We start from the raw sequence: 22,726 nt of genomic DNA, 5'->3' as shown, positions 1-22,726 counted from the left end.
GGTGAAACATCAAATTTATATATTACTATAAAAGCCCATACATTGGTAAATCTTAGATTTTCATCAACATGATTTGGTAAATGTAAGGATTTTACTAAAAAAGATGATTCTTCAGGATTTCACCAAACCAAACCAAATCTAACCTAACCTACCTTTCTAACCGAACTGTTCGAGCTACATCACACACTAAGCGTGTCTAAATATTATGTTTGTTACTATAAAACCCTGACTTACGGTAAATCTATATTTACATCAATTACATAGTCAATGAAATTACAAAATAATATTTAGACATGTTTAGTGTGTGGTATTCATTCTCGTGATCAGAGAGATAGGTTTGGTTTGGTGACAGCCCCAAAGACGATATAAATGATGATATAAAATCCTTACATCATCAGTATCCGAGCTTTTACAGTAATATATATACACAACTTCTACCACATTAAAAGTACCCGTAACCAGCGAGCGTGTATGAAAAGATTGATGAATGTGGAAGAAGCGAAAGAGGTTTGTTTGAATCGAAGCATTTGGCGTTCCATTGTTTTTGCCTACCCTAATGGGAGACAGGCGTGACAGATATGTATGTACGTAACTTCTACCATAACATGCAGTTTTTTATTATTTTACTAGTTTACCACGTTAGTACTTAGTATATAGTTTTATTTCCAGTGTCCCTTCTTTACCAATAGCATACTCGTATTCCGTTATGTTTCTTCGGCAACAATTAGGTATGAGTTAAAATAGTTTCATACTTCAAACAAGAATCAAACCCGTAATACTCTAAATTACAAGTTGGTTACGAGTTTAATTCTCGATAGAGCATTGATCTTAATATCCTATCATAGTCACAGTACCCAATAAAAGAATAAACATAACCTTCACAACAATGTTTGTCAGCCAATTCAAAATATTCCAGTACAAATAAATTGAGCAAGCATTTATTAACTAACTAATCGCTTAAAGATAATTAATTGAACACATCAGAATGGTGGAAGCCACACTTCAAAATTGTTTTTATATTCCAGTTTCTGGCACAGTGCGGCCTCGAAAGCAGCGTCGCGGGCCGCGTCTCGAGGGCCGCGAATATCGCGACCACCCTCGCGTACCACCTCCCGTGCCGCACGAATGAACTTTGACACTTGGGCCACACTCTCGCGTGCATCTTCTGTTGGTAACTGGAAAATATAATAAAAGGTAACTCTTAATTGCAAATTTGCCTTTTACACAGAGGGCAAATGATCATGCGGCTCACCTGATGGTAAATGACTATATGAGAAGTATTTAAATTAAATTTAAAAATTATATCTATACCTCTAGGATATGGTTCATCCCTATAGGTAGTAGATTTCATTGAAATCTAATCGATCATTTAAACGTGATTAACACATCTAAACATAGTAAATTTAAATTATAATTAATCAATAATCCAAACATCTTTACAAACTTCGGTATTATGTGTAGTATCAGAAAGATAAAATAACTTTCAAGTGTATTGCCTAGTACCAAATACTACTAGTCAACTACATTATTAAGCTAATCAAAGAAAAATTTATATTTATATTATAAGTACTAGCTTTTACCCGGAATTTACCTTCCACGTGATTTAGATATATTTATAGATCAGTATAGTTGCCTATGCCCTTCTCTATACTAAAAAATACGGGTATAGGTATATCCATGACAATTTGTTCAGTGGTTAAGGCACCAAGAAGTACTAAACAAATAAACAGTAAAGTTAATAATATTAGTAAAGATATGCTTACTTGATCGTCGCCAGACACTGTGTGTGGGAATATTCGCACCCATTGCCCTACTCTTCCTGTTGCGCGGTGCCACTGCACTCCATTCCCCCAAGAGCAGGCGCTCAACATACGTCTACGACTCGCCGCTGTCGCGTACCCGCCTTTCCATGACTCATCCACCGAATCTGCTGATGTTATGGCCATACTCGATGTGGACTGAAATTTACATAAATTATTATTAATATCATAATAATAATAAATTTGTACTTATATTAAATAGATATATTAAATAAAAATAGAAATAAATCATGAATACATTATTTAGATTTAACTTTTATACTTTAACTCTATTACAACATTATCTAATTTCTCTTAGCAGTCATGCATTTTTTAATCACATAAATATCCAGAAATGTCAGGGTGCATTACATTATGTACTCTTCGAAGAAGATCAAAGCTAAAAAAGCGGCTTATATTTACGAGTATAAAACTAATTATGTAACAGAGATACATCCCACAGAGTCTATATAGTATAATAACATGTGTAATGTGTATATATTTTCTCAGAATACTAACAATATTATAATATGAAAACTACATGTTTTTTCCTCTTTATTTATTTCAATAAGAAGCTTGAATTTAGAACACTTAGCGAATTTGTTCCTTGATAAATAAAGAACATAGTTATTGATTTCTACAACTTTTCTAGAACTTTTTTTTTTCAATCGCGTGATTTATACTAATTATAGAACAGTCACGATAAGAATTTAAAACAATATGACAGATATTTGAAAAGAATTACAGTTTAACGATTCTAGACTCTAGACAATTCAAAATAAGGCTTATTCAATTGTTTGCGATTGTTTAATACATTTGTAATATTGATACCTGTTTGTCACGCAAATATAATTTGGTTATTTAATGGCAATTATTCAGAACTCTGGTCTAAAATTGACCTACTTTAATATATATCAAAGAGTAGTAACAAGCGACAAAGATTAATGTGGAAGTTATAGTCTGATTGATATTTCTTGCTTTGGCAGGAATTACAATTCTTGTGAAAGCACAGACTTTAATTCAATAAAATTCATAATCACAAAGACATAAAGACAGTGAACTGTCGAACAGATTTTCAAAGGCAGCTATTTGTGACAAATTACAAATTTAACCTGACACCTGATAAAATAATTTTACTTAATACGTAATTAAATACGTAATTTTGTAAATAGCCATTAGTGTCTTATTAAATTACGTTATATTTTTAATATGTAAAACAATACAGACCTGAATATCCGAATTGTCAGAACTTTCCGGCGATGACATGGATAACTGTCCAATATTTAGTTCCTTTGTTGTTTCACTCGTATCCTAGAAATATAGATAATACCCTTATTTATATTTCATATAAGTTGTAACAGAAAAATTACTATTATTTCTTATATTCTACAAAAACATCGCTGTCTTGAATATGTCCACAGCCACTAAATTTAAAAAAGATCTGGTAATATACAAATACTTTAAGTATTATGTTCAAAACATATTAAGAATATCATGTTAGTAATAATATTGATATTAGATACCTCAATTAATTTACTAATACTATATTATTCATTTAAAGTATTCAAATTAAATTCCTTGATAAAGTAACTCATGTTACTTTATTAAAGACACGAGTCGTCAGCGAGTAGTTGATGCGTTTTGTGTTATAAAGGTTCTCAAACTGCGGAGTTCCATTTGATAATATGATTGTGAAGATACGAAAATTAATACCAATACGTAATGTGTCATTACGCCTTTTTATCGTCAGGATGTTGTAAGAACCAACTGAGGAATAAAGCACTGGTACGTAAAAAAGAAAATTCGAAATAAAATACTACACGTACTTACCAACCCTGGACGGTTAGGTTAAGAATAACTAGCTCCAACTAGATCTAATTAGTTATACAGAAAACAGAAATTTCTTACAAAAATCACAACTAATGTATAACTGTTCTCTGCATAACTAATATAAACGGATGGAATTGCTTGATTGCTACGCTTCTTATAAAACATTTTTAGGTAGGCTTTACTATTGGAGGGTCCCGCGATTGATGACGATCTTACCTGTTGGAAAGCGATGATGTGATCTAAAATAGAGCTTGCTGGTCTATGGGGTGCCTATTCACATTTGACTGAAATTGGTGCATATTATATTACGTACATGTTACCTTACCGTAGCTTTTTCAGTGTCACTTCCCGCTGTACTGGGCGGCAGTGTGACACAGTGTATCGGCATGGCTCGACGACGTCTCCACCGCGTCCCGCGTCTGACAGTTGTCGTTGGAACTGGGGCAGGCCGAGGAATCCCACTCTCATCCTCCGAACAATAACTACAACAAATAAGCATCCGTAATAAAAATTTTCTAAGTTTTTGACAGTTCTTAGATGTCATATAAACTTTACATGGTCATCACGTAGCTCATAGTACTTCCATCAAGCCAAACGACTGCACATTGTACCAAATTCCATACTTATTTACTTTCGTACACACACCATCATTAATCAATCGACAACATTAGTAGGTTCCTAGTCCCTTAAAATTAATCTCATTGAGAAGACTGTAAAAAGACCTATCATAGGTATTTCTGTCTTGCTTATGCTCTTATTGCCAAGAGGCTGTACCACTATAACTGTCTCATACAGCTATATACGTATATTTTTCAATATATAACTGAAATTATGTAATATTTTAGTCTTCATGAACAGTAATGCATGAACTATCGTTTATATTCATCATCGTTAGGAAACTATTATCACTTTTATATAATATATAAACAACATCTCTACCTAGTGATGTTCATATGATTTTGTCCTCTTAGCAATGAAAGTCCAGTGTGTTTCATCGGCAATCCCAGCAGGTCGAAAAGTTCATGGAGCATTGGCTGTTTTACTGTTACATCTGCCTCGCAGTCCGCCCCCAGCGCCGGAGACAGGTTCACCTTGAATATTTAAAACATCAATTTAAATGGGTATTAAAAATCCTAAAAATCTTGTCGTCAGTTTGAAGACGTTTGGCATATTAAATGGTTTTCTGAGGACAACAGATTCTCTTCTAGAGACATGTGACAAAGTCATCTCAGAACTAAAACAGTCTAAGAGACCTGGACTACCCACATTCTCATGTACAACAGCCGAATTGCGAGACCAAATACAGAAATTCTTAGTAATTAACCAAGCTTCTTAGAAAACATTTTCTCAAGAAATTAATATGAATGACAGAAACTACTTTTATCAAGTGGGCTCTTCAGTTTGTTTTCCATTGCATGATAGATGAAATGATTCCAAGATGCATAAAAATGTACTGCTTCAACTGCTTGCTATATATTAGTTTTATGTATAAAATGAATCCATTAAGTCTCTGACGCTTAAAAAACAACATTTTGGTAAAATCTCACCTCTATTAGCCAAGGCTTTAAAGAGTCATCAAGAAGCACATCAAATCCATAAAACTCGAAGCAATTCCTGGCTGGAGGAGTGCCGGCTGCTTGAGCAAATAAGGTTAAGGTGACCAGAGCTCTAATTCTTTGCCATACCAACCACTCGGCCGCACCCCATCGCCCGATTAATGCCCTTCTCACTTGTTTTAATGTCCACTTACAACCTAAAAATATTTAATTTTGAAATGTAGAGACTATATGTAGCATAACATTGTTCAAGAAAAGCATGAAAATATATCTTCAGGATCGACGACGTATTGCTTCATGTACTGTATAATATATCTAACATATGGCCGGGTATTTCTGAAAATGTTACGTTCCCGAACCTGGTATATATATTGTACAAGTACTCATATAGTAATAAAATGTAATTAATGTTTTTTTTTTTTTATTTAAAAAAGAAACCTTATATTTACTATTTCTAATTATTTTATGATCTTTTTTCTGTACCGCCATCATCTCTCTGATCATGCCATTGGTCACGTCATTACTGTACTATACATGTTTAACAGGTAAAAAACACCTAATGGCATTATAACCACCTTATATTTGTTACTTGTGTACATGCAAATAAATAAATAATCAGGCTTTAACTGTCCACTGCTAAACATATCCTCAGCCATAAGAGGAAAGTTATGACAGTAGTTGTCACGCTTGGTAGGCGGGTTGGTTAACAGTTAGGCTTCGGTGATGTTTTAAGGTCAACCATTAAATTCCATTAATTGCCTCCTATGACACCGATGGGAAAGGAATAGGTAGTCCATTCTATGCCAGGGTCACACGACATAAAACAAATAAAAAAAAACAAAAACATTCTAACTTACCACTACCTATTCTATCTTTACACTCTGCATATCTTGGTCCGGATTTATTCAACGATGAATTGGTCAGGTGTCTGTATGGATTGTGAATATCCGTCAATGTATACTTGTCTGTCCCTGAAATTAAATAAAAAAAAAGTAATTATTTTATTCTATTGTATTATCTTGCTTATATATTAAAGTCGTAACTAGATGATGTCTGTGCATGAGATATATGTAAGAAATATTGATATGAGCCGCAGTTAGCCCTTTGGGGATGTTTTAAGAGGGACGCTACTAACCATCTCTTCGTTTATTATCTACGAATCCCCAAATACAAATTACAGGAATACCGCGTACTTTAAGTATATAAATTGAATATAATTGTTTTGACAAAACTCTAGTGCAATGAATCAAAATATAGAATGAAAAAATATAAAAGCGAGTATATCATGAATAAAAATCAAACTGTTGCGGAATATCTAGTCATGACATGTACTATGGACACCGTGTATCCTGTGATATCTATGGTATTTTTCATATAAATAGGCGACAGTTACGGTGGGCTTTAAGCTTGCTATTCTAAATTGCAAAAAAAAAACAATATAATAGAGACTATAATATACTACAGTATATAATATCAGGTATAGTATACAATACCAAATCTAGCTAATCCTTCAGCATACATATACGCTGTCAGAGGCCGATATCCAGGTACACACACGTAAAGCCGTAGATCGAACTTGTATCCAGCAATCAGTAATGGCCGCTCGATGTATCGTTGCACAACAGCCGAACTACCACAACGCATCTCGCAGATACTCTGCAATGAAAATAAATCTTAATTAAATTAACTAACAAATAACATCCATAAAAATAGAAAATATTCCAGTAGTGTTGGTATATCGATAAAATATATTTTTTATGCAACTTAGAATTGACGACAATTGAAATTAAACAATTCGTTTTGATCCATTTATTTTATTTGAGTCCATCCAGAGTTTATTTGAGATATGTAATACAAACCGTTCTATCAAATTCCATTTCCATTCTGAATTGATCTCATATGACTGATGAAAATACAATTTAAGTGTGTGAATTACATCAGAACCAAATTTGAGTCATGAGATACCAATAGCTCTTCACTGTATAAAGTTATGCTCAACCTTTTTCACAGATAAAAAGTTTTTGTCTAATAACATAAAATTTTGCAAAGAAATCTCTTTTGTCATAAATAATCAGTAAAAATAGTGTGCTAGTGTATAATAATGAATATCTACAGTTACCCGAAATAGAAAAATCCCCCTGCCCTGGCTCTGCGCGACTGGTTTATGAATCCACACGACATTCGAACCAGTGTCGTCCTCGCTCCGCCGCAGTCGGGAAAACTCTGATACTAGTTTCGCATACTCCAACGGCAAGTGGTAGCACGGCGGACTGTAAATGTCAGAAATGACAAATTAGAAATATTTTTAATTAAATATGGAAAAGGAACAGTGATCCGCCTGTGTTCATGTTTGTAATAACAGGATACTGGTGAGGATAAAACGAATTCAGTTGGCCCACCATGACAAATTCGCCAAGATTTAACTATAATGGTTTCCAGGATAGTATGATAGTGATTTATTCATCATATTATATATATAATCCCCTTCCCCACAATAAAAGATACCGTATTCATGAAAGTTAAAGTCAGGGTTGTCTCCGTGTTATTGGGTGGCACTCAATAACAATATCTCTTATTATGAGGAAGAGGATTGTTAATAATGGATACAGATCATTTTTAAATTAATGTAAATTAAAAAAAGACGATTTTTTTAAATAAATAATATGATTGGCCTTTCCAAAATAAGTAAGTAATAACTTGAATAAGTTATCATATCAGAAAATTAATTTTTTTCTGATATGGTACGGTAGGTACGACACTTTTATTAGAAATTTAATCTAAATAATCAACATTCTCTTATAGCTGTGTATTAGTATTTAAAAGTCTAGGTACCAAATTATTCACTAGTTTTTCTATTTCCTATAGGTAATACTTATATACAAAAACTAAAGTCTGAATCTAGAACGCTTATTTCAAAACCTCGAAGAATCATTACTCAAGTAAATTGATTCATGTCTAGTAACATCTAATTTGAATGTGAGACAAATTGAGCTTTTTCGTTTATATGAAAACAAATGTTGACTGTTATATTTATGGCAAATATCATATATTATTCTCTAAGAGACATTATTCAATTTTGACTCGATACCATAGCTTCCGTGTAATTCTTTCATAACTACCAAACTATCTACAGCTATATATAAATATAAAATCAGGAATGTTTGCAAGTGAATTTTGAAAGTAATAATAATAAAATAATTTATTTCAAGATTCATTTACTATTGGTTATAATAAGTTTACTATTGTAATCTTTTGGAGGAAACAATGAAGAGTATCTATCTATCTATAAGTTCACAACAGACAATAACTTACATATAATAAATTACATATATAGATATTCATAAAATATGAGTGAATAAACAACATTTTATTCATCCATATATAACCTACTTCTTTTTTTTTGCATATTAGCCAGCATGTGAATCATTACTACAATGATTTAAGTACTGGCTGTCTGGATGGTTCGCAGACACCTTCAGGACAGTGCTAGAGCTAGCCCGGACCCTACATATTAAAGATTTTATATGAAATTAAATAAATAGTACCCTTTTAGGGAAAAGTATTACAAATGAAACTTATATGGTCTGGCTGTAAAATTAATAAGAGAGATTCTAAATTTTTGATATTTTTCAACCAATATTTCTTTAGTAAAAATATAATGTTAATAATAGGACAGAATATTAACCAACTGTCACAGTAATTGTTACACTTTTTAAAATAGAATTACTGTTTTGTTTGCCTTTAAATCATACTTGCATTTCATCTGTTACGTTATAACTTTTGCAACAAGGTCGTAATATCATACAAACAAAGATATAACCGTGGTAAAAACTCATTTGTTGTACATATGTTTATTTTTAAATTCACAGAAAAATGAAACCAGAAAGTTGACTCTGAACTTCGACATGAACATAACCCTGATCTTTGTAGAGCACTTACAATAAATATTGCGTGTTACGCAGAGTCATAGATAACACGAGAATCCGCAAGTCGAGTGAAAATAAAATGGTATATGTCGATGATAGATAATGGTGTTCATAAGTAAACTCCTATAATATGAAGAACAGTCAGAATTTTACGGCTATTGAATTATGGGGAAATATATATATTTCTTAACATGTCATGAAACCGATATTTGATAATGTTAGGGTTGTCGTCTTAATCAGAATTCCTGATTTGATTATATATCTTTATATATATAAGGAATCGTTTCAAGTATATATATATATATATATATATATATATATATATATATATATATATATATATATATATATATATATAATTGCTTTTTCCAACAACACATTTGACAATTTCAGTAGAATTAGACACAGATTTTACTTAATTTTGAGAGCCTTTCTTTGTCATTGGAATACAGTTCCTCAAGCTGTGTGTTAGGTTACTTCTGATTTCTTTAAACCAAATACATATCTTTCAACCACTTTATTACACTTTCATATTATATTACCAGTATATTTTTAATAAAATACTTTGTACAACATCAAACTGAACCCCATAGTAGTAGTATAATTTGAAACAACATTCAAATATTCATGTTTCCTTCTATATTCACTCTTATTTACGAGTGACATAGTCACTAAACAATGCCAGCGAGCAATAACTAACGTCATACAATGTTTAGTTCATCCGAAGAACGAAACTCTTTTTAACCTATTTCAGAAAAAAAGAAGTGGAGCTAATAATATTTCGTTATAATTGTAGTAGTAATTAGGTCCGCAGGTTGGTGGCCCATCACTTTACATTAAAGAGGTGCAAGGTTCGATTACGCGTGAAGCCAATTTAGAAAAGAAACTTTTCTGAATTGGCTCGGGTTTAGGTGTTCTGGTTGCGCCCCCAGATATTAATCACCTGGTTCCTTATAACACAAGGTATTCTAATTTGAGGACTGAACTATTTTTGTGTTTTTTAGCACAAAAAAAAATAAAAGAATGCTACTCCTACTAATGTGAAAGTGTCGTCCTTTGATGTCAAGAGTTTCTAGGCTACCTTCATTGTAAACCTCTGACGTGACTTATAAAGCCACTTTTTTTTACATAACCCAACCATGAAAATTCAAAAGTTAAGCCTTGATCTTAAGATATCCAATTCACAGTCAAACATTATTCGACTGAGCTATCACAGCTTCATCATACCAGCCTTTAACTGTCCACCACTGAACATAGACCTCCCCTATAAAGGAAGGTTTTGGCAATAGTTACCACGCTTGACAGGCTAGTTGGCAACCGCAGTTAGGCTTTGATGATGTTTTAAGAAAAACGCTGCTGCCCATTTCTCGACCGTTAAGTACCCTTAGCCGCGTATTACGATACCCACGGGAAAGGAAGGGTTTTTTTAATGGGTGATAATGGAATGGTAACTCCGCCTGCGCTATCAGGATACACTGGCGGGGCACCAGTGAAGGATGATAAGTGAGGATGAAGTAGGTCAGTTGGCCCATCGTGACGAATTCAACAAGAATTATTTACGATGGTTTCCAGGGGGAACCACGTGGAGGTTGACCTAATAAGGCATATTGCTAGCAATGGGGCTGTCAGACTCCATTGCTAACAATCCTTTTCATCCCGGAAAGGAAGGGGTAGCCCATTCTATGCTGAACCCGTATCGCGTAAGATCGCCGCATAGTCTCACATAATGTGATATAGTTTATTTTAATAGAAATGAATGAAAATATAAATAAACAAATAATTGACAGGACCATAACACAGTGTGACGTCCGATTTATTCATTTAACGTTTCAATTTTCCAATACTTTCATTTAAAGAGTGTTTCTGTGATAAATTAAATAGAAGTTGGTTACCGTTTCATTTCAAATTCGATTTATAATAACTATCGGTTATTGTAGTAGACGCAAAACGAAATTACAAGTGAGCTAGTGTGTGAAATCAATCGTTACCTATATATGTATGCAGTATATGATATAGTATCACATTGTGGACATTGTTAAACTAAAGTGAATGTTAAACTGACTAACTACCATATTCATAAAAAAACATTAAACCTATTTTAGCTATATAACTGTTTTATGTCTTTCTTTTGTGCTAAATTCCTAATTTGAAAGTGACAAAACAATGTAATCTATGATAATAATCAATCAATCAATCAATGTAATAAAATCTATGATGTCGATAGATACCTTTAAAATGTTTCGAATAAATGCATTTATATTTGCCTATTTAGATATAAATTCCTAACGTGCCCAAGCGAGCAACAGAATCGAAATAAAAGTACGACATTCGTTTAGTTCCCTTTTTGCAATCGTCACGCGACTGCGGTACCACTTGGAGTAATTGCAGGGATATTGTTCATTAATAAATTGAATCTATAATTTTATATTGCCCTGAACTTTCACCTTCGTATAATTAATTAGCTTGACCTTTTAAAGTTTTGAAAATACAAACAGAAGATAAAACTATTAGCGGCGCTGAGTCTTGTAGTTAACTTTATGAAGTATGTTTATTTATACAATACATTTGAAACAATGAAATAAAACTAGTTTTATTAAATGCACTTTTTAATTTAACTTCACTAAACGTTCAGCTTTATAGTCCTTACTAGCAACTATTTATGAAACTTATAGCTTATAGTTTCACTTTAAATTTAAAAAGTACACGAAACTTGTACACGAAGTCGATATAAAAGTGTAGTAAAAAGGAGACAAAAAATGATAATGAACTGACCCTACAGCTTATAAAATTAATAACTGATGGGGAAAAAAGTTTCTTGAGTGGCGACCCCATACAGGTAAACACAATGTTGAACAACCCCTCTCTACAGGGGGAAATGGGATTGTTAGTAATGGGGTCTAACAGCCGTTTTACTAGCAATATACCCTAACAGGTTGACCTCTACTCGGTTCCCCTTGGAAACCGTCGTGGTTAATTATTGGTGAATTCCTAATTGGTAAAACCAGATTTTATCTTCATTTATCACCTATATCACCTTTCACTAGTGTCCCGCTAGCGAATACCGATAGTGCCGGCGGGGTTATCATTAAAAAAGAAAAACCTCTCTCTACCTGGAGTAACGACCTCGAAATATCAGGGGATGCACATGGTTCGGGACAGTTCCTTATGACGTATTATTTATCTATGGAATAGGAATATGCTCAGCACTGAATAATTAAGGACTGAAATTATATTGATTTTTATTCAACTTAGAAGTGCAAACAACCTAGCGATGCCCCACCTGATAGAAAGTGATAACCGTCGCACATACATAAAATGAACAGCACCAATAATATCAAATACCAGAATATTTGAATATTTAATACTGCATGAGGGTTACAATAGACAACATCTGTGTCGTCCTTCCTGAGGACTATTGTGTTATGCCTCCATACTCTCACTGCCATATCTCACTATTCAAACCGAAACAATAATAAAAGCATAACTTCACGGCAGAAATACGAATGAAACAAAGGTTGCCAAGCAGACGACTTTTGTACAAAGTTTCCCTCTGGTTGATGATGAGACAATAACTATTGTGCATAAAGGAAATTATTCAACTAGAACGGTGAAACCTAAAAATTTAAGCAAGTCATCATCTGCCATATGGTTTTATTTTGGTGCAAATCCGTTTTTTGTATGTCTATAAAAAACTGTGGAGTAATGCCGTGTAACACGCAATGAAAGCGTGGTTTCATTCAAATAACTGATGACGCGCGCGATTGACTCGTGCTTAGTGATGTGCCAAGTTACAGCTGATTCGAATACAGACTCAAATATTAAATGAGTATTTCGAATACTCAGTATACAGAACTCGGATAAGCGTTATTTGAATAATGATTTCGAGTACTTACGGTAGTCAAATATTACTCGTGTGTTTATGGTAAGTTTTTCTTTTCCAGAAAATAATATTTTCTTAATTATTTGTTCTTTGGTTTAAAAAGTATGTATAATAGAAGTATTCTCTTCCATTCGATAGTAAGGAAGTGATAGAAAACTCAAATGCGATATTGATATTAATTGGTACACATAGATGCTAATATTTACATAAATTTACATATTGAAAAACTAATTACCAAGGGACGAATTATTAGATTACTGAATAGTTTTCTTTTTGAAATATTATATAATTGAAAAAATACTCATATAATAAAGTACTCGAATACTCGAGTACTTAACAAAGTCCTTAAATTCGAATCCGTATTAAATTATTTTTTTACTTTACTTTTTATTATTCGAGTACCAAAATACTCGAATAACAAAAAGACCAATTCGGTACATCACGACTTATGCCTCAGTACCGTACTTGCTACAATCAACATGTTCCCTTACTAAATTGTAACAGACACCGCGAATTCATTATCTACCTTTGTTGTAATGGTATCTACCTTAATTTTTCGTTTAAATAAGTGTGTTTCTATATATATATATATATATATATATATATATATATATATATATATATATATATATATATATTGCACTTGTAAATTACATATATAATAAATTTATAAATATTGCGAGCAAGGGTAGACTTATCTCTGAAAGAGATCTCTTCCAGCCAACCCAATACAGTAGGAAAGCATATAAGAGAGCAACTAAGGTGCTGTGCGAACAACATCAATACATACATAAACTACAAATAAATAGTTAAATGAAATACCAATATATATTATAATATTTCATAAATATAATACCAACCGGCCTATATAATAAATGTTACAATAAATTAATATACTACCTACATTAGAAATGTAGTAATTTAAACATAATTACAAGATATCTTCGCCAATACTTTTCCTCTCTGAGTTATTATAAGCGAATGGTCTTGGTAAATACTATGCACCCTAAAGTTTCTACACTTAAAAAAATCTAGAAATAAGTATTTATTCTATTTAATTAGATAATGAATAAATAGAATGGCAAACAAGCTGACAGCCCATCTTATAGAAATTGGTAACCATCGCCTATAGACATGAGCAGTACCATGGACATATCAGAGTATACTGTTTCGCCCATGATAACCCCCATGAGTTGCCATTCCTGAGGACTCAGGTGTTATTCCCCTATACCCTGTAAACGCCATATCCCACCCTTCAAACCGAGACACAGCCATGCAAACACAACTGCTTCACAGTAGACACACGAATGGAACAGAGGTACCGAAGCAAACGACTTTTGTACAGTCTCCTTTTGGTCAATACATGAATAGATGAATAAAGGTTTATTTTATCTTTTCGTTAAACTCTAAATGTACCTTTACATTTTTTGTGACAACAAACTAACATGAAACAGACAATAATAAATCGCTGAAAAGCAAAATAATGGGGCTGATGTTGTAATACGTCAGGTTTAAATCAATTTTATTAATCTATTTGTAAAACAACACGAGATCCCGCCAGCGACGTTAATTCCGTCAGGATAAATAAAATTACCATTTACAGTCATTATTCTGATTCAATAGCTCTTGCGTGTGCCAGAAATATTTTTTACATCTTTTACATCGTTCCATGGTTTTAAATTGTAAAAAAAGAACGAACCCAATACAAATATAGCCTTGTACTAAAATAACTTTTATATTTGGACTTTTATTTCTGTAACCCAATTAGTGTGAGACACATAAATTAGCATTAAAGATTCGATCGACGACTAAATGACTTTCGATAAACGACAGTACGAATGAAATGTTAAAACGTTATAAGAATGAAATATTCGATTCTAATTTTCTTTGTAAATAATCATAACTTTCATGCAGACATACTTATTATCATTAAGAAATGGGCTTTTAAGGTAGAAAAACCTGTCATACTCTGATCTCTATGATCTATTGAACTCGCCCTTTTTTAGAGTTCCCTGCTAATTCCTGTTAGTGATAGGAATTTTAAGATGTTCTAAGTAGCGATATTTATATCTCCTCAGGATATAAAGTGTATCTTCCCAAAGAAGATATATCGTTTATGCAACCTTTAAATTAATGTCATCACTATTCTTCTTTTCATTTAAGAGTTTCCTCTTGTCGGTGCAACTAATTCATGTATTTTCATTCAGCCTTGATCTCCCTATACGACATGACACCTAGTGTTTCTTTTATCTGTCCCATATAGTTATTCCTCGGTCTTCCTCTTCCTCTTTTGCCCTCTACTATGCTCTTAAAAACTATGCTCTTAAAAAAATCGTCATGTCGTATAAGGTGGCCCAGCATTTTGCCTCTTCTGTTCTCTATTATTTTAATTAATGTTCTTTTCTCGTTCACTCTTTTCAGGACTTCCTCATCATCACTATTACTGGATACTAATTTCCTGGTACGATATGAATGGAGGTGAATAGAAATGGTTACAATTTACATTCTTATTCTGTCATCACACAGAGTTATGGAAAGTAAATGTAAACCTAATTTTACTATTATATTAACGGAAATATATATATTATGTGTCCTTTGTCCACCATTGATGAGTAAATGAAAAAAAAAGTAAAAGAAATAAATATTACCTGAAGTCATATATGGAACCATAAATTCTCCTCATACAACGAAGTAATCTGGATAGTCCATCCTTTCGACATATCGACCCTCCTTTAGGTATATGATTCATGAACTGAAAAATGTATACAATTGAATTCAAAATAAAATAAAATAAGTGTATTCAATTATCTAAATTGATATCAGTTGCGAGTTTCTGGGTTCTTCACCCAGTTCACTACAAAGATGATCCTACGAAGTACTTATTTGTATTAAACTAGTTAAGACATACTAAACAATTGAAGCAATCTTACCAATCTTAATATCTGTAATCGAAGTCCGCGTAATCAAAGTCAGTACCGATTGCGTAAATCAAGCAAGCGCTTACTATGCGGTTCTAAGGTGTTACTGCAGTAAATAAAACCGTCAGATTTCTAGGTTAGGGTTCAAGGTTGATTAACCGGTTCTTATCACATATACATGGTTTACGTAATATAGAATACATCTTTCAACTAATAAATCAAATAATGTATTAGAAATGAAAATAGATGTTTCAAGCGATTATCAATTAATTTCAACATTATCTGTACATTGATCAACATAGGCCTCCCATTAAACTACCATAAAGAACGGTCCTGCGCTACAGGCCTACTACCTCCTACAATGCATTTTAGGTCGTCACTCCATCTAATGGGGGGTCGTCCTACACTGCGTTTGCCCGTACGAGGTCGCCACTCAAGTTTTCTTTGCTCAATCAATAAATCAATTTGTTAACTTCCTAATAACTGTAATTATATTACAAGTAGGTAATAGGGGATGAAGAAGGGATTATTAGTAATGCGGACAACCAGTCCCATTGCTAGCAATATACCCTATCAGGTGGACCTCCCCGTGGTCCCCTTGGAAACCATTGTGCTGAATTCCAAGTGTATTTTTTTTATGGGTGAAAATTGAATGGCAACCCCGCCCGCGCTAACGGGATACGCTGGCGGATCACCAATGAAGGGTGATAGATGAGAATGAAAACAGACCAGTTAGCCCATCATGATGAATTCATCAGGAATTAACTATGATAGTTTCCAGGAAAAACCGCGAGGAGATCGATCTGGTTGGGTATATTGCTAGCAATTGGATTCTCAATCTCCATTACTAACAATCCCTTTCCCCCATTCCAAGTGTATTCATCACGATGGGCTAACTGACCTGCCTTTGCATCCTTATCTATCATCCCTCACTAGTGTCCCAGCATATACCGTTAGCGCAGGCAGGGTTACCATTCCATTGTCATCTATTAAAAAAAGAGTAGATAAATACTTTATCGATAATGTAATTCGTGCTAGGATTCAAACGTAAAATTCAAACGCGAAACGTTAAAGTAACTATTTATAATTTTATTAACCTCAAAGTACACGGAACAATATAACGGATTTAAGTCTAATATAATAACATTCTCTATCAGTCAAACGTTTAGAATGTACATATATATATAGATTATGCGTATGTGTGTGTGTGTTTGTGTTTGCAAATGTAACTTAAATAACTTTTTTTTTTAATATTTAAGTTATTATCTTACTTAAATTCGACAAATGTGAAATCAATTAGCATGACCTTATTAGGTAGATGAACTGAACCATTAGAACTGTTAGAATACGTTAGGATGGATTTATGATGATGGGCCAACTGACCTGCTTGCATCCCCATCTATTTACCAGAGGGAGACTTTGTACAAAAGTCGATTGCTTGGGCACCTCTGTCCCATTCGTATTTCTACCGTGAAGCAGTTGTGTTTGCATGGCTGTGTTTCGGTTTGAAGGGTGTGATATGGCGTGAATTTACAGGGTACAGAGGAATAATATCTGAGTCCTCAAGAATGGCAATGCATGGGAGGTATCATGGATGAAACAGTATACTCTGTTATGTCCATGGTACTGCTCATTTCTATAGGCGACGGTTACCACTTTCCATCAGGTGGGCCGTCAGCTTGTTTGCCATTCTAAGTTGTATAAAAAAAATCATCGCTTACTAGTACCCCGCCAATGTATTCCAATAGCGCAGGTAGGATTACCGTTCCATTTTCATCCATAAATACCCTAATAGGATAAGATGGTCATTTACAGAACAACCTTAAGAATATTATGGAATAACCCTATAAGAAATAATAAGAAAATAACCTGCCAATCGCCAAGTGCCTTATAACACGCTGAAGGGAAGGCACTTGTTCGCCACCAAAGATTCCACTTGTCCTCGTGTCCATTGTAACCCTGGTACATACGCCATCCGCGTTCTGCGCATATCTAAATAAAAATAATATTCACATTAAATAATAAAAATAATAAATTATAATAACGGCAGTGGGCGTATTTAAAATTATTTATGGAGAAGAGAAGGGAGCTAGATCTTTAAAAAAAGGTACTTATGTACTCTCAGACATGTTTCTGTCTGTAATTGAAAGCTCTGCTCCTTATTCTGTAACAGGCGCTAGATAATCCTATGCCTACTCCTTATTAAGGGATTTATTACCCCCAAGGCTCTCAAGCTATGTTATGAGAAATTAAACAATATATAAATCCCATATATAGAGGGAAGAGGCTAATAGTAAACGAGTTTATTTTTTTAAGAATAATATTCCTTTTCACTAGCACTTAGGGCGTTCCTTTAGAATTATATTAACAATTTTTATTTCGCCTTTTAAATTAAGTAATTATTCAATTCAAATATCATTCGGTGTAACATAAAAAACTGAAGGGAAAGAAATTGTTTGACCCGTCCAATAACTAGCAATATACTAACATCAGGTCGAGCTGCAAGCGGTTCTCCCTCGTCATCGTGTTTAATCTTTATTGAATTCGTCACGATGGACTAACTGACCTACTTTCATCCTCACCTATTATCTCTCATTGGTATCCCTTTAGCATTTACTCACAGCATTTACGGACTTACCATTCTATTATTACTCATAAAAGAAACATAAGGAACCAGTATTTAAAACGGAGAAGCACATAAGCTACTTTTTTTCCCGATTACGCAAATATCCCTGTAACACGGGCGAAATCGCGGATTAATACTAGTACTTAGGAAATAGATATATGGATAGATACTCTTTATTGTTTCCTCCAAAAGATTACAATAGTAAACTTATTATAGATACAAACAATTACAAGAAATGTTCACATTGAGAAAACAACGAACGGCCTTTATAAGCTACGAGTATACCTATCTAATATAAACACATAGAAAATACATACATATAAAACACGACATTGACATAATTTCACAGTCACAGTCACATTTTATTAACTTTCTAAAAAAGTAAACATCAAAAGGGACAACCTTGTAAACGTACGCCCTATTTTCCCACGATTGACTAACTGCATACAAGGTAAACACGTGTCACATCAACGATTTCATTTATTAATTGATCAGAATATGTACACCGATTACGGGTCAGTGATCCGACCGTAGAACGTCATCATCATATAGACATGACATTGGAATTACAAATATTCATTGGATCGAACAAATCGATAATGTTTTATTCTCAGTTTTATCACGTTATTAATAATGAAAGAATTTATCCTTTTTTAAATAAAACAAATGCTAATATAATACATCAATAAAATTTATTTAGTGTAACAAGCCATAAATAAAACAATTATTAATAACTTCTAATTAAGTTAGGAATAATCCCTTCGACAGATATGTCGGCCTGTGTATATTTTCATTGTAACCTGATATCTATATTGAAGTGAATGTACAAAAGCATTTAAATAAGTAATCGTATCAGCATTCCTTCAGGTTCACCTTTTCTATTATGGACGGGCCATCCACGTTGCGTAATAAAAAAAGGTATTTCACTAAATGTTTTTAGACTTTTGTGAAAATTTTCACAGTTTAATAATTAAACTGTGAATTTTCATAAATTATATCTCATTGTAATAATATTTTCAATACGGGTTGTAGTAATTAATAATCATACAAAATTCACGGACAATATTTTCCTTCACAAATAATATTATTGTAATAAAGGCATATCTATACTACGCTCGCGTGCCATTGGTACTATAAATAGCTCAACCTATTCCGACCGCTGATTATGAATCAATTATCGTAGATAAACGTCAATTTATCTTATTGATATATTTGTTTATAATTAATTTCTCTAATAAATACCTATTACAATTCTCATGTAGACCACATATTAAATTCTACAAACGTGAAAATTTAAGCAATGGTAAAAAGTGGTATACTTTCCACAAGGTGGTATGTACGCTTATTTGCCATTGCATAAAAAGATTGTGAGTATGGACGGATGTCTGTTACTATCTCATGCAAAAACTATTGAACGGATTTGAATGAAATTTGGAACATTGATAGGTTACATCCTAATTTAGAACATATAATACTTTATATAGTGACGTGATAGATTCACGTGAGCGAAACAGCGGAATAAAGCAGAGTCATAACAAAAACACACGCAATTTTAAATTCTATTTTTTTTTATGATACTCAGAACGGTATATAAACTAATGGCCCACTTTTTGGAAAATGGTAACCATCTCCTGTGTACATGGGCATCACAAAATATACTGTGATGCCCATGGTATACTTTGCATGGTACGAGTATAATATATTGTCAAACTTGAGAACAGTTTATTTGTTTTTATTTTTAGTTTTGTCATTTATACTACTGTGTAAGTTGCATAATTCTATGAATAAATTATTTCTTTTTTCTTTATTTTGTACCTATTTGTATCTCTGGACCCTTATGGATAAGGCCACGTTAACATAGGTTTCTTCTATAGCTGATAGCCTACTTTAACCAATAGGACTAAGCTAAAGGTCCGCTCATTCACCTTTCCCAAGACGAAAGTCTGGGGAGAAGGAATTGTTAATAATACAGACTACCGAGCACCAATTTACCCTGTCAGGTCGACCCCCACGTGGTCCTCCCTGGAAACCATCGTGCTGAATTCAGCTGCATTCATCGCAATAGACTAACTGACCTGTCTTTATTTTCACCTTTCATCCCTCACTGGTGCCCCGCCTGCGCATACTGTATACCACCATAGCATAGCTCAGGCAAGGTTACCGTTTCATTATCATCTATTAAAAAAATGCGTCCATAGGAACAATAACGCATTAGTTTGCATATGAATTGCATCACAGAATACATTTATTTCTTGATAACCACGATACTGTTCATGTATATAAGATGATTATCGCTTTCAATCAGGTGAACCAACAGCTTGTTTGTTATTCCAAGTCTATTTGTAAGAACTTTGTGTCAGTTTAAATTGTCGACTAACTTTCGGTCAACATTCATCATTCAACGAACATCATTAACACATTAACAAACTAAATCAATTCCAGAAACGGCAGTAGGCGTTGTCTAATGCCTTTGATTATCCCATCTATCATTAAAGTCTGTATATTGTGTGAACCGATTATAATGACTCTTTTTTAATCGGAAAACTTTAATACCGAGTTGATTGCATACAAGTATTAACAAAATTGAAATCTTTATGTAGAATTTTTACCAGAGGGAGACTTTGTACAAAAGTCGATTACTTGGGTACCTCTGTCCCATTCGTGTTTCAACCGTGAAGCAGTTGTGTTGGCATGGCTGTGTTTCGGTTTGAAGGGTGAGATATGGCGTGAATTTACTGGGTACAAAGGAATAACACCTAAGTCCTCAGGAATGGCAACGCATGGGGGGTATCATGGGCGAAACAGTATACTCTGTTATGTCCATGGTACTGCTCATGTCTATAGGCGACGGTTACCACTTTCCATCACTAAGTTGCATAAAAAAAAGAATAAAATCTTGAATAAATATTATTAATAAGGAAAACAATATAAACATAACATTACCTTGACAAGCAGACTCGGTCCTGTTCCGTTATCGTTAAGTCTATATATGAACGGCTCATCATCGTTGTAACATCCCTCCATTGTTGGCCTCGATCCTAAAATTTCATTATTCAATATTGTTATATGATAAAATAAAAAAAAAATAATACCAAAAATAGTTCCTCACATCTACTTCCCCTCGTGGTCATTGTTTTATTGCATTAATCGAGGACACGCCTCATGCATATATTGCAAAATTTCTAATGCATGTCAATTGATAAGTTTTAAGTTCCGTATGAAAAAAAAAGTTATAAACACGTTAAGTTTTGAGATGGAAGAGGCGACCGGCTGACTCGCCCGCCCGCCCTACACTGTTCAAATCCGACAGTGCACCCCGGAGTAACTTAGGTAACCCCTACACTGATTTACAATCGTGCCTTCGTGTCACGCGGGCTCAGTAAATGCTACGTAACTACGATAATGCATTTAGGTCTAATGACGCGTCTGTATTACGCTGACTGCCAAATGAAAGGTAATTGGCGAGTACAATGTTTTAAACGGGAAATGAACTGAAATGGTATTCATTTTTCTTATACTTATTAACCATCGTCATGCAATCATTATTATGATTGTAAATTGTTTATTACAAACGTGAATTCATAATGACTGGTAAAAATTACTTATCAAATAGGGTAAAAATAGTCCTTATTAAAATTACAGTGCGTCATCGTTCTCAGGAATGCCATGAGATTATAAGAATAGATGAAGGGTGAACATACCAGTGGGAGACTTTGTTTGAGGGAGAATGATCTGTATCTTACCAAATGGAGACTTTGTACAAAAGTCATTTGCTTGGGCACCTCTATTCCATTCGTGTTTCTACCGTGAAACAGTTGTGTTTGCATGGCTGTATTTCAGTTTAAAGGGTGGAATATGGCAGTAATTTACAGGGTACAGAGGACTAATACCTGAATCCTCAGGAATGGTAGCGCATGGGAGGTATCATGGGCGAAACAGTAAACTCTGTTGTATCCACCAATATACCACTTTCCATCAGGTGGGGCGTCAGCATGTTTGCCATTCTAAGTCGCATAAAAAAATGTATGTGACGATTACCACTTGAAGTTACACGAGAAAACCATTGAGGTTTATCATTTGCAATTGCATAAAATAATCGCTTTTAAATAATTATTAAATACTACTTTATACCTATTTGCTAAATACTTAATAATTGTGAATTATTATAGCAATATTATTTTTATGATTAGT

General features: G+C 33.5%; 1 protein-coding gene across 1 annotated transcript; it reads right to left on the bottom strand.

The window, feature by feature from the left end:
* Positions 1-905: 905 nt before the first annotated feature.
* Positions 906-21,815, bottom strand: LOC113511780 (probable tubulin polyglutamylase TTLL2). Its single transcript, XM_052896385.1, has 13 exons — positions 21,645-21,815; positions 21,479-21,573; positions 17,779-17,901; positions 15,640-15,743; positions 7,305-7,455; positions 6,679-6,841; positions 6,043-6,156; positions 5,177-5,382; positions 4,569-4,720; positions 3,955-4,111; positions 3,027-3,110; positions 1,764-1,958; positions 906-1,175 (listed from the first exon to the last, which is right to left on the bottom strand). The coding sequence occupies exons 2-13, from the start codon at positions 21,557-21,559 to the stop codon at positions 981-983; spliced, it is 1,725 nt and encodes a 574-aa protein (XP_052752345.1). The 5' UTR covers positions 21,560-21,573; positions 21,645-21,815; the 3' UTR covers positions 906-980.
* Positions 21,816-22,726: the final 911 nt, after the last annotated feature.

This window comes from Galleria mellonella, unplaced genomic scaffold, assembly GCF_026898425.1.
Source record: "Galleria mellonella isolate WM207_F2 unplaced genomic scaffold, CSIRO_AGI_GalMel_v1 utg117, whole genome shotgun sequence".
NCBI classification, from domain to species: Eukaryota; Metazoa; Arthropoda; class Insecta; order Lepidoptera; family Pyralidae; genus Galleria; species Galleria mellonella.
The sequence above is the reverse complement of the archived record's forward strand: the minus strand, read 5'-3'. Positions and strand labels throughout refer to the sequence as shown.

What these genes read in the sequence shown, in the direction of transcription:
- LOC113511780 (XM_052896385.1), bottom strand. Translation starts at nt 21,559, where the DNA reads ATGGAGGGATGTTACAACGATGATGAGCCGTTCATATATAGACTTAAC. An exon ending in AATCATATGAACATCACTAG is followed by an intron (nt 4,112 to 4,568) that starts GTAGAGATGTTG and finishes TATTTGTTGTAG; the next exon opens with TTATTGTTCGGAGGATGAGA. An exon ending in GTGACACTGAAAAAGCTACG is followed by an intron (nt 3,111 to 3,954) that starts GTAAGGTAACAT and finishes CTATATTTCTAG; the next exon opens with GATACGAGTGAAACAACAAA.